The sequence below is a fragment of the Ursus maritimus genome, unplaced genomic scaffold (assembly GCF_017311325.1).
Source record: "Ursus maritimus isolate PB19 unplaced genomic scaffold, ASM1731132v1 scaffold_9, whole genome shotgun sequence".
In the NCBI taxonomy this organism is placed as follows: Eukaryota; Metazoa; Chordata; class Mammalia; order Carnivora; family Ursidae; genus Ursus; species Ursus maritimus.
Window position 1 is genome coordinate 18879318 of NW_024427107.1, and position 13609 is coordinate 18892926.

Consider the following 13609-nt stretch of genomic DNA (forward strand, 5'->3'; position numbering starts at 1 on the left):
GAGCTGAGGAAGGAGTTTTCAGGTGTTATATGTATCTTGTAAACCTCTCTTATTTGCACATAATTTGGATAATAGATTCAGATTATTTTTATTAAACTTTTCTGTTGCACACTGGTATTAAGTGAAATGTTTTCCTTTGCTTACTTATCCTCTTCTTACTGGTTTTCTTTTTCCTTTATAGAGATAAAGATTACCATTTAAGAACCTACAAATCTGTAGTCATGGCCAACAAACTGATAGACTGGTTAATTGCACAGGTAAATAGACAAATAGAAGTTGCTGAGTTACATTCACTGCTGCTTTAAGCTTTGAGGTTATTTAGATACCTTTTTTTTGGTCACCATGTGCAGATGAGACACAGTGAAATAACCTGACCACGTTCATGCAGCTAATATAAAGTAGAGTTAGGATTTGAATCTAGGTAATCTGACTTTATAGTTTTCAAATTTAATTTTTATGCTATCTGGTCTTTCAAGAGGAAGATATTCCTGTTTTTAAAATATCAACTGAGATGCATCAAAAAAACTAAGTGTGGGGCACCTGGGTGTCTAGTCAGTTAAGCGTCTGACTCTTAATCTCAGCTCACGTCTTGATCTCAGGGTCGTGAGCTCAAGCCCCACATTGGGCTCCATGCTGGGCATGGAGCCTACTTAAAGAAAAAGAAAAAGAAAAAGAAAAAAAGAAAAACCTCAGTATAATTTGAATATCACTGAAGGATACATATTCACACACACTAAAATTTCTTGCATGTTTTGTTCACCAATTTGTTTTAAGGTATCTCTTTATTAATCCTAGCAAGTTATTCTAATCTCCCTGTGCCTTTCTGTTAGGGAATAATTGTACTTTAACAATATAAGCTTTAATATTTATCTACATACATTTTAAATAGGAAAGTAGAAAATTTATGGTTATTGTTGCTCTGTTTCTCAGCACATGGGAGCTGGCAGTAGGTATTGAGAAAATATTATTTGCAAATTAGGGCATCTACCCCAACACACTAGATACTCAAATATAAATTTAAATGTTTTATCATACTAGGTCAACTAATACACGATCAAATGTTTTCTGCTGATTAAAAAACAACTTTGACAGAAATTACTGTTTTAGGGTAGGGGATATTGCTTGGTTGAAAGGTTGTCATGCTTTGATATTTGAGTCAATTTCATAAGCAGTTTTACTTTTTTGTTATTAAAGAACGTGGCCTACGCTTTGTTACATGTGAATAGTAACATTTGATAATCATAAAATGTTCTTTTTTCCCAATATTAATGTTTAATTCATATTTGATTCATCTGTGCACATAAATTTTGAGATTTTTATTATTTAATATTAATTTCTAGACTATCCAAGACTGCCTATTTTTGTATTTATAGCACTTAAATGTATTCTATTTAGAAGTTAAGATTTTATATTAAACCAAGCAATTATTTTTAGATAAAAACTAATTCATACATACAGTGGGTTTACTGGAGTCAGAGACTTTTATAACATTATGATCAAATATGTGTCATTAGAATTGGTTCTGTACTTGGTATCAAAGTTGACATTTCACACAGAAATTATAATCTTACAGAATTCACATGAACTTGTACTATATGTTGACCACGTGAGAAAACTGAAGAAAATTTTTTTGAAGCAAAAGTTCATGCCTAATAAATATTTAAAGTCCTGACTCAGGAAATCAGTGAGCAGGTTTTTTTCTTCTTTTCTTTGTTGGCATTGTTTTACTTCTCAAATGTGAGCGTTAGAAGAATAGAATAAGCTACCCAAAAACTGGACCATGTTGCAATTATTTTTTTTCTTCAGGTTTTCTTAGTGGTCTGTTATGACAATGTCTTAGAAATTGTATGTAGTAGAAATTGGGATGATGGACTGGGACTCAAGTAACCTAGCATCTGATGATGGTTCTTCTGATAAGTAGTTATGCAAAGTTGGACAAGTCCCTTCATCTCTCCAGATTTTATTTTCACAACCATTTACTACTTACTGGAATTATTATCTAACAGAGAAAAAGGCACAGGGACATTAGAAGAACTTGCTAGGACTAACAACAGATACTTTAAAACAAATGGGCGGACAAAACATGCAAAACATGTATTGTAGGTATGAATGATCATGGTGAAAGCAAGGATGAAAATAAGCACAGAGTTCAGGCAACATTAAGGGACCCACCTGACTAGGAAGAAATAAGATGAGAAAGTGCTTCTTAACCACAAAACCTACAACTCTAAGTTTATACACACACGTACATATGCCTATTCCTATATATGATTCCATACTTACATGAATAAAATAGAAGTTTCCTAGATAAAAATGTAACAGAAGGTTGCATTGGGCTTTCATATTTGCTTCAGTTATATGATCTGATTATTTTTTCCGCAAGATGGTGAAAGAGAAGCTTGCATTTACAGGCTCAGCTGAACAATTTACTTTTAGGGTCTTATAAATCACCCTACTACATTAGTAGGTTTCTTTAGGGGGTGCTTAAAGAGCAAGGCCATTTGGTAGAAGGAATGTGATAGCAGAGATCATGCATAATGATTTTTCATTAACTTTAGTGTGTTTTCAATATATGGGATATTTTCTTGCTGCACAATTGGGATACCAGATTGAAAAAATAAGAGAAGGGGATCATTTGTGGCAGCAGTAAATTTTAGTTACGTATATATTTTCATGTTTAATACAGTATGGTTTTACTCAGGAAATATTAAATCTTTGTTTTTCACTTAATGTCAAAAAAAGATGTTTTCATAATCAAGTGGATGTTTCACAGCAATTAGGTGCATCATGAGCTTATGAAAGCAGTGTGTGCCCTAAGAAATGAATGTTTCTGTCAGTATGGTGCTGGGAACGTCAAACGCAGTAAAGACACAACAAAGCCTTTAGTTGCCTGTTAAGTTGTGCCATGTGTTTGTGGTTAACAGGGGGATTGCCGCACCAGAGAAGAGGCAATGATATTCGGTGTCGGACTCTGTGACAATGGATTTATGCACCATGGTAGGGATTTTAATTCTGGAAGCTTACAGATGTATTTTACTGTTTTGTTTCTGTTAGGGCACTGGGAGTATCTCATTGTTTTAGTGAAGTCATTGAAAGATGAACCAGCAAGACCTTATGGGTCTTGCCGTGTGTCCATGCTGGATCACACCTGCATTCAGTCTCACCGTTGGTGCAATTCCTATGTCTAGTGCTGTGATCTACCAGTTGCCATGACTTCTCTTCTCCTTTTCTAGACTGATTCCAGAAGAGCAAAACTTGAACTAGAAGGTTTTTTTTTAAGTAGCTTTTAAAAAAAAAAAATGAAATTATTTTAGATCAGACTAATGGTTTTTTTGAATGGCAGTATATATTAAAATGATTAAGTGAGAGCATATATGGTTGGATAATCACTGTTCTTTTTAGAAAAATGCTTTTAAAATTATCTCGGAGAATAAAATTATAAATCTCTGAAAGAAATCTGTTTCATTTTGGCTACCAATTAAAGATTGTCTTTCTCGTTTAATGACTTCATTCCACCTAAATTTATAAAAATAATGAGACTTGGTTTTCCCTCTCTATTCATAGCATCTTATAGATTCCACAAACCCAGTCTTTTTCACTGTTTACATGTATATAACATATTTATATGCTTATAAACACATATTTGATAATACTTCTACCTATTTGTCAATTACTTTCAGAAGGTTATTACCTTTTTTTAAAAAAGATTTATTTGTTTTCTATAGAGAGAGAACAGGGGGAGGGGGAAGGGGGAGAGAGAAAGAATCTCAAGCAGACTCTCCTCTGAGGGTTGACACAGCCCCGGGCTCAATCTTTCTTTGCTGAGCACAGAACCCAACGTAGGGCTCAATCCCATGACCCTGAGATCATGACCTGAGCCGAAACCAAGAGTCTATTGCTCAACCAACTGAGCCACTCAGGTGCCCCAAGGTTATTACCTTTTTATGAAGAAGGAAATATAGCAAAACTTTCAGTGATGTTGAGAGCATCTTTGGTTAGAATACATTCATTTGGGAATTCCATTACATCCCACTATTTCTAGAGCGCTGTATGAGATGTGATAGAGAAATATCAGTCCTTGAAGCAAACTATTGAATGGGAGAAATTATATTATTATAGGGAATTAAAACTATAATATCAGGCTGAAAACCTTCAAGTATTTTGGGTTTTTTTTAAAGCATCAAAAGCAGTAATTTTATCTAAATATTTATTTTAAAATATTGAGTTAGGGGCACGTGGGTGACTCAGTCAATTAAGCGTCCAACTCTTGATTTTGGTTCAAGTCATGCTCTCAGGATCGTGAAATCAACCCTGGATTAGGCTCGTGTTTGATGTGGAGCCTGCTTGAGATTCTTCCTCTCTGTCTGCCCCTCTCCCATGCTTGTAGGCATGTGTGCATGCTGTCTCTCTCTCTTAAAAAATAAAAATAAATAAAAATAAGTAAATAAAATTAAGTAACAAAAAATAAAATACTGAGTTGAAAAATATTGAGTTAACAACAAAAGTTTTCCCTACAAAAGTCTATGTCAGTAAAGCACAACCAATTTGGCTCCTGCCTGGCCTTATTGATGTCCTATCTTACTCTTATTAGGCAGACTATTTTGTGGTGGAAAATAGCAGTAGCAAAACACCATGTGAGTTTTGGGGAAGTGCTTGGGTCATGTAGGCAAGACCTAACTTGATCTCAAGTATATTCTCATTTCTATTGTCAGCTGTAACGTGTTACTTTTTAATTTGTGTTTGATAGTTTCATTTGTTAACCCAAGTTGCCAGCCAGTCTTCCATCCAAAGATCAATACATGTGTCATCTGGTCAACAGTTATGATTTGAAACTCTGTAAAAATAATGAAATAAAATAGTTTTGTATTGTTTTCTGTATGCCACGGTAATCACACTTATGACCTCGTTTTTAGTTCTGTACGTTATGAACGAAGTTTTATTGCCCCCATTTTACCAATGAGGAAACTGTAGTTCAAAGAGTTTAAGTAACTTTCCCAAAGTCACACCCAGAATCAATCCCAGATCTGGAGGTCTGTCTCATCATAAAGCCAGACCTTGTACAGTGCCATGAGATCGGTGTCTTCCCTGTCTACCCCACTCAATGAATCACCCTGTTCTAACAAGTACGCTTCAACATTACCAAGGATACATAAATAGAAATAGGGAAGATTTCTCTTTTAAAACATTTTGACAGCTGTCAGGATCCTACTGAATATAAATTCTCTCTATCAGTATTTAGTCTTATTTTTAAAAAGGTTAACAAAACATAAGCCTTATATTGGAATCTTACGGACTTTGGGGGGAAATATTAGCATTCAGATAAAAGGGAAAAAATGACCTTTATTGAAATAAGATTATTTGAGAATAATGTTTTTAAGCAGAAAAGAACTAGGAATTAGTGGAAACTAAAATCACATTTCACCCATAAGATATATTTCTGGTTTGAAGTGTTGGAACAAAAGTGACCACAATGGGAATTGCTCACATACATAAGAGCAACACTTACCCATTCGAATTTTCCCATAATTGTTCAAGATATTAAAAACATACTTCAAATGTTTACTACAAATTCAAAACAATGTAGGTTTCTATGTTTTGGATTACATACATTTTTTTTGATTCAATATAATCTTTTATTAAATTTGGGTGAGTACAAAAAAGTTAACTTTGAAAAATACTTACAAATTGAAAATTCTTTAGTTAATAGTAATTTAGAAACAATAGCTTGAAGTTGTAGAAAGAAAGAGAACAATATCATAGGAATATTTGTGAATGAAACTTCTAAGAGTATGACATGGAGGTTATGGGACAGGTATTAGTTTATTGAACATCTGTTAGTGTGGAAAATGGGTTCAATTTTTGAATTAATTGAAACAATTTGAATCTCTATTTTTGTAGTCCTTGAAAAAAGTGAATTCAAAGATGAACCTCTACTTTTCCGTTTTTTTGCGGATGAGGAAATGGAAGGATCAAATATGAAGCATCGACTTATGAAACATGATTTAAAAGTTGTGGAAAATGTTATAGCCAAATCATTATTGGTAAGTTTATCACTATGTTATATAAGTTTTCTTCATTTATTCTGTTTGATTTGTACCTTTTTTCATAGTTCCTTTATTAATAATGTTAATATTTTGCATTTCAGATTAAATCCAATGAAGGCAGCTATGGTTTTGGGTTAGAAGACAAAAATAAAGTTCCAATAATAAAGTTGGTAGAAAAGGGGTCTAATGCTGAGGTAATGTAAATTAGCGTTTTTATTTAAATTTGTTGTCCATGACATACAAATGCAAAAATTCTAAACAAATTGAAATCAGCTTTTAAGTATCTTTGTTGAAAATAGGGTTTCTGAATAATCTTATTCTGAGTTTCTACCAGATACTATTGGAATTTGTGACAGAGTTCATGTACTCAAATATAGTTGGAGGGAGGTATTGTAAAGATCTATAGCTGTGAACTTCTTGACCTCCTGGGAGGTCACATGGCTCATTCCATGTCCCTGGGACTTCCCTGTTCATCATTCTCGTCTGGAACCCTATGGAGACCGTATACAGTGGGACTGTATTATGTATGTCAGAAACTGTTCCATTAAATCAAGGGCTATGTCTTTTATTTTCCTATCACTTTTGGCTGTCTTATAAAAACATAACTTTCATTAGTAAAGCGCATGCTTTGACTTATTTTCTCATTGTTAATGCTAATTGATGTTCTCTCACCTCAGCAGTCTTTTCAACAAAGGAGTCTCCTGATCATTCATCAGAACTATTTATTTAGTACCTATTATATGCCAGGCAGTGTTCTAGGCTCTGGGAATACAGCAATGAACAAAAGAGACAAAATCTCCTGCTCTCATGGAAACTCCTGGGAGTGCTATATCCCAAATATTTCAGATTTAAAGTATTCTCACCTTGCTGCCTGGCTTGGAAAAATGCCTTAATCCTCAAGCAAACTTCTAAATATAAAAATCTTAAATAAGGAATGTGAGAATGAATGAAGCATGACTTTCAACTTTGAACCTATTTAAAGTTAGTAGCAAACTGCCACCCACCCTCCTATCTGCTAATGCCCAAGGTCTCCATCTTTTACCAAAACACAAACTCATTCAAGACAGTGTTTTAGGTATGGCACATTAATGTCAAACGAAGTAACTCTGGTCAACTTATACCTTGTTAGTAGGCTGGGCCAACAAATGACAATTTTCAGTAATTTTCTGCAAGAAAGAAATGTTTCTCCCAGACATTTTCTGTGGGTGTTCTTAGAGCACAGCTTCATCTGACTATGCCACTGATTAAGTGCCCTCTTCCGGGTTTTCATCATTTCGCTGGTAACCACAACAGCATGTGGTTCGGAGGCAGTGGGATTGGTTAAGAATGGCGGGCTGGGGGCGCCTGGGTGGCACAGCGGTTAAGCGTCTGCCTTCGGCTCAGGGCGTGATCATGGCGTTATGGGATCGAGCCCCACATCAGGCTCCTCCGCTATGAGCCTGCTTCTTCCTCTCCCACTCCCCCTGCTTGTGTTCCCTGTCTCGCTGGCTGTCTCTATCTCTGTCAAATAAATAAATAAAATCTTAAAAAAAAAAAAAAAAAAAAGAATGGCGGGCTGGTTGGCATGGAGAGATAATGTCTTCTTTGTCATCTTTTCAGCCTCTGGCAGTCTGTGTTTTTTGGAGCTCTTTCCCTTGGGTTCCAGGCCAGTCCTCTCTCCCGCCCTGGAGATCTTTATGCTGTGTCTTGCTAGTGATGCGTATGCAGTTGTCATGGGTGGCTATATAGAGGTTGAACCTCTCAGTTAATTGGATATAAATGGAAAACACGGTTAAAAAAAAAAAAAAACTAACTAACCTGGGGTTTGACTGTAGTTTAAAGGTTGAAATAAGAAAAAGAACTGTAAGATACAATAGAAGGAGGGTCACAGGAGGAGTACAAAATTAAGTCATAAAAGAAGGGGCGGGGAATTTCAGTACAAATGAGTGATCAAATTTAAAACTAGGTCAAAGAGAGTAACTGTGTTATCTCCCCCACAGTTCTGTTGTGTGAAATTGTATAAAAAACATTGTAGATGTGTTGAAATGCCAAAAATCTGTAAGTTCTAGGTCTTTTCAGCTTCTAATTCTGTGAAAAAAAATAGATTCCTTATGAAAATATAATTTGATTTTTTTTTTTCCTATTTCTCTTTTAGATGGCTGGCATGGAAGTTGGGAAAAAGATTTTTGCTATTAATGGTGACCTAGTTTTTATGAGGCCTTTCAATGAAGTGGATTCCTTCCTGAAATCATGCTTAAACAGCAGAAAGCCTCTAAGAGTTCTCGTGAGCACAAAACCAAGGGAGTAAGTTGTATGATTTATATGGGATTTAAAAAAAAAATTATACGTAGGTGAATAAAATAGAAAAGTTAGCTAGGTACATGTCTAGAATTAAATATCTCATTGCTTGGGATATTTATACCTTATTACCAAGATCACTAGTACTGGTCTTTAAATGATGGGAAAAACTGCATCTCTCATGATGCTAATGCTTGCTTCTCAAATCAGGTAGTTTCAGCAGAAATAATACTTTCTTTTTGCTCCCCAAATTTTCCTGGTCTAGGTTGGGTTGAGTCTGATCATAAGTAAAGAAAACTGGTAGAATACTTGATAATATAGAACTGCACTCCCCATGTTTAATTTTAAGAATTCCAGGTCTATGAGTTGGTTAGGTATTAGGTTTATAATTAAGCTCTTATAAGAAATGGGAGCACAACTGGGTGAAATACACTTGCATGCTTGCTTGTACAAAGTGATATGTCAATTCTTTAAAAAAATGTCTATCTATTTACCTTCCTATGATTAGAAAAAAACCTCTTGTTTATTATACCCCATTTAGAGAGTATAGATTTTTCTTTTTTCTTTTTTTTTTTTAAGATTTTATTTATTTATTCGACAGAAATAGAGACAGCCAGAGAGAGAGGGAACATAAGCAGGGGGAGTGGGAGAGGAAGAAGCAGGCTCATAGCAGAAGAGCCTGATGTGGGGCTCGATCCCATAACGCCGGGATCACGCCCTGAGCCGAAGGCAGACGCTCAACCACTGTGCCACCCAGGCGCCCCTAGAGAGTATAGATTTTTCTAAATGAAGACACGTTTCTTATAATCATATCATCCATAAATAGCCATTACTTTTTTGAAATTCAGTGATAGTTGATATTTCGAAGTACTGATACAGATTTACATAACCCTGTATTTATAAAATGGGATTGTGCATTATAATCTGTTTTTTTAATTTAATAAGATATAATGGATACACTTGGAAGACATTGGCTTTTCTTCTGCAAATCATTGACAGTCTAGTGTTTCTGTATCACTTTCCATGATTTGTTTAGCCAATAAACCAATCAGTATAATGCATATAAAGTGCTTAGTGTAATGTCTTAATGTACTATGATCATATCAAAATTACTGTTTAAAGTTTAATTGTATCATTTATTAATGGTAATAAGAAACTTTATTCATTTTAAGGTAAATGAAGGTTAAAAACGAAACGTTTTAAAAACAGAAGATTTATTTTAACTATTTATAAAAATATTCTCAGTATATATAGCGTAGTATTCTTCCATGCCTTAATATATATATTCAGCAAGAACTGGGTACACTCTTTATCTTAGGAGTTGAAATGCAGTGTAATAAGCTAGAATATATGTGCTGCGAAGCGAGCATGCAGTGTAATGAGCCAGATTCTACAGCATTAAGTCATCAAGGTCGATGCTAAAACGTACCAAGGAAAGAGTGAGTGTGACTCATTAAAATTACTCATTTAGGAAGACTTTGGGCCAGAGGGCAGAGAATAACCATAACAATGTCTTCTTTCTAAACCTAATTTTGATCTGTTATTCCCTCTTTACCCAGCCCTGTCTAAGGTAAGGCTCACCTAGTTGCCTACCTCTGGACCCTTTGAGGACACTTAAAAGGAAAAGGGCAGACTGGAAAGGAATAAGGGAGTAATAGTCCAAATCAATCAGTAAACATAAAGGTCCTCACCATAGCCCCATGGCCCCCTGATTTAACCTTGCAACTACTGATTCACTGGTCATAGACATTTCAACAGTTGGATCCCTCTCAAGTCCTCAACTTTAAATAGATAGGGGCAAATCTTCAGTTCTAGAACTAACTGTTAGATGAGCAGCGTTAGAACCTGTGTCCTCTGACTCTTCCTTCAGTGTTTGTCAGAATCTGGAATCCAATATATCTGGTCCAGGTTCAGGCTTCTCTTCCACCGTTTGCCAGCTAATTGTGTTGCTTCAACATAAAGTATGGAGATGATGAGTGTCTATGTCATGGAGCTGCTAACGTTAAATAAATTTAGGTTTGTAAAGAACTTAGTGACTTGTTCAGCACTGAGTGTGTATTCCAGTGATGTTATCTGTGACGCTTGTCTATTCTCTTATTTTATTTTTTTCATTGCTTCTTTATTACATCAGGGACATATTTTATATTGTATTTTAAAACTCTTTTGAGGATAGAGTACTCATTTTTCATCTTTTACTTTTAATTTGCTTGAAATCTATAGCCTTTCCTTTATGTCCTTATTCTAACGTATGATTCCTATAAATCATTCTCTCATATTTTCTTACAATCCCCACTTACACTTGATGTAGTGTCTTGTCTGTGGGGGAGGGGAAAGCGAAAATATGAGAAGTAAATCCAACTGAAGTTTTCTTTTGAATCTAGCTGTATTTTACACTTGATAGCATCAAAGAATTTTCCAAAGGGCTTTGTAGCAGATTATTTAGTGCACTTACTTTCTATAAGAAATAGAGTGTTCCTTTTGTAGAAATTTAATTGTTCATTTAATAGACAATATAGTGGTCCCAGCGGGGAAACATGTTTTCCAAAGGCCATTTTATGAAGAGGGCCCCAGTATTACGAACAAAATGCATCTCATGGTGTTTTGTACAAAATTTTTAAAGAAATATATAATAATCTTCTTGAAGATTAGAGTAAGGTCAACCTTCCCTAGCAATATTAGAGGATAGAAGACCTTGCTCAGAAACAACCGAGAGGCTGCTATGAATTCCTCCCAATCCAAAAGCAACAATAACTCACCACGGCCTGAGAGCTTGGTTATTTCAGCAAAAGCGAGCTCCAGTCATAATACAAAGAAGCATGAGCTACTTCTATTTTTTTGTTTCATGCTCGGAAAATGTATTTATACCCTTTTCTTTTCCTTAGCTATCTTCCATTTTCAGGTGCCTTTTTTTTTTTTTTTTTGACAGACACCCGTAATAAGGTGCTATTCAAAGCGAGCAAATACAGCCTTCTACACCAAAAAGTATATAATTAAGGATAAAGGATAAATTCGTTCTGTGACTTCTACTCCACCAATACGGAGATCACTTCATAGTGTATAACCTATTCCTAGTGGATGACCTAATTCATAATACTACTTTCAAGTTTCCCTAAAACAGACAATTGACATTTCTCCCACCCAGTGCTGGAATGCCTGCCTCTGTTATATTTCCGATGGCAGCGCCAGCCTCTGCTGTCTGGCACAAATGCTGTATAGGGCTTTCTCCCGTGTTCTAGGCACAGCATTGCTCAAACTGCTCCAGCAGCTTTTTTATATAAACTGTAAGTAAGTGCTACTGTACCTCACTTCAGACTCTGTCTAATGTGCCCTTGAAGTGCTGCTGACATTTATTTCATGATTAATTCATCATCTTTTGGAAAACACTTTTGTTTCCTGGGCATCTAGGGCTATCCGTCAAAATGTATTGCACTGTGTTCGTTTGTCTTTGCTCTGTGCTGCAATTTATGATACTCATTTGTATTGTTACGATGTTCCGCCTTATCTCATGTTCTCTCCTTTTCACGGTTGCTCTCTGATCTCTGGCTTCCGTCTGTGGAGTGGCTCACTTCTTAGCGCCAAACTGGACATCCCTCACCGGTGTGTCGTAACGGCGGCTCACTCAGGCTCTCTCTTCCTTCATCTTCTTTTCCACGTGGCTTCCTTGAAAATACTTCTTTTCTTATTCAGGTTTTCCTTTTGATGTATTATTCTTTCAAAATTTCACTGAATAAATTCTAAAGTTAATCACATTCTTAAATTATTTTGATGTAGTGTTTGACAGATCTGTTCTTTATAACAAGCTTTTCATTGTTGTTCTTTGATGAAGTTCTCAACAGGTAGAATATATTAACTCTGTATTTCTTGTATGACTTTTAACAAAGACATTTCAACAAAGAAATTTCACAGTGCGTTGTCTTTTTCGTAACAGTAAGCTGAGGGGTTGGGCACCAGGGTGGCTCAGTCGGTTAAACGGTCGACTCTTGATTTTAACTCAGGCCATGAACGCAGGTCGTGAGATGTAGCCCCGAGCCTGGCTCCAAGCTCAGCAGGGAGTCTGCTTGAGGATTCCCTCCTTCTCCCTCTGCCCCAACCTTGCTCACGCACTTGTTCTCTCTCTCTCTTTTAAAATTAATCAATAAATCTTCAAAAAAAAAAACAAAAACACCCAGTAAACTAAGGAGAGAAGCTTCCATTTTACTGAAGTGCCTACACAATTCATAGCATGATGTAAGGCAGTTGACCAAAGATTCCTCTTTTAATCTCCACTGACACCCTGCAAGTAAGTTTGAACATAGTCTTTCTGTGGAAACTTGGAAACTCAAGCTCAGAGAAGTTAAGGAATTCATGCAAGTCATTCAACTATGAAGTGACTAAATGAGGATCCAGAACTAGTTTTGTCTGATCCCAGAGCCTATTCCTTATTCAGCATATACCATGCACTAGCCATGCCCAACTGAGGAAGTCTGTCGTGCGTGCCTTCTGGGTGCCCTTGTGAGGGCACGCACCCTGTTTGTTTCCTGTTTCTAGCCCAGTCAGTGTCTTTTACACAGTAGACTCTCAACACATATTTATGGAAAGAATGAATAAAAGTGTGAACACTATTGTTTTAACCAACCGTGGCATTGTCAAGTCATCTTGTCATCTTACCCTATTTTCTGACTGATTTTAGGACAGTGAAAATCCCAGATTCAGCTGAGGGACTTGGATTCCAGATCCGAGGATATGGCCCATCGGTTGTCCATGCAGTAGGAAGAGGTGAGAAATTCATTCTGCATGGCAAACAGCTTTTCAGCATGTTTGAATATTGCTTGCTGAACAAGAATATATTCAAAATGTGCATGGTGGTATTGTCATGAATTTTCTCAAGCATATTTTTACTAATATATTAGCTCAATGGCAGTACATTCCTATAACAATATTTTTAAAAAAGCTCTTAAAAATTGTAAGGCAGATTTATCACTGTTACAAACCGATGACATGGATGGAACTAGAGGGCATTATGCTAAGCTAAGTCAGTCAGAGAACGATAAATACCATATGATTTCACTCATATGTGGAATTTAAGAAACAGACGAACATAGGGGAAGGGAAGAAAAAAATAAAATAGCATGAAAACAGAGAGGAAGACAAACCATAAGAGACTCTTAACTCTAGGAAAAAAAAATGAGGGCTGCTGGAGCTCTGGGAGGTGGGTGGAGGAATGGGGTAACTGGGTGATGGGCATTAGGGAGAGCACGTGATGTAATGAGATATGGGTGTTATATTCAACTGATGAATCACTAAGTTCT

The 13609-nt window shown here is 36.0% G+C and overlaps 1 protein-coding gene across 1 annotated transcript in view; it reads left to right on the forward strand.

Moving 5' to 3' along the window:
• Positions 1-13609, forward strand: part of PREX2 (phosphatidylinositol-3,4,5-trisphosphate dependent Rac exchange factor 2) — a 272900-nt gene that overhangs the window by 126575 nt on the left and 132716 nt on the right. The window contains exons 14-19 of the mRNA XM_040625832.1: positions 182-257; positions 2925-2997; positions 5899-6041; positions 6146-6238; positions 8179-8327; positions 12991-13076. Coding sequence (XP_040481766.1) covers positions 182-257; positions 2925-2997; positions 5899-6041; positions 6146-6238; positions 8179-8327; positions 12991-13076 — 620 coding nt within the window. The remainder of the gene's footprint in view (positions 1-181; positions 258-2924; positions 2998-5898; positions 6042-6145; positions 6239-8178; positions 8328-12990; positions 13077-13609) is intronic.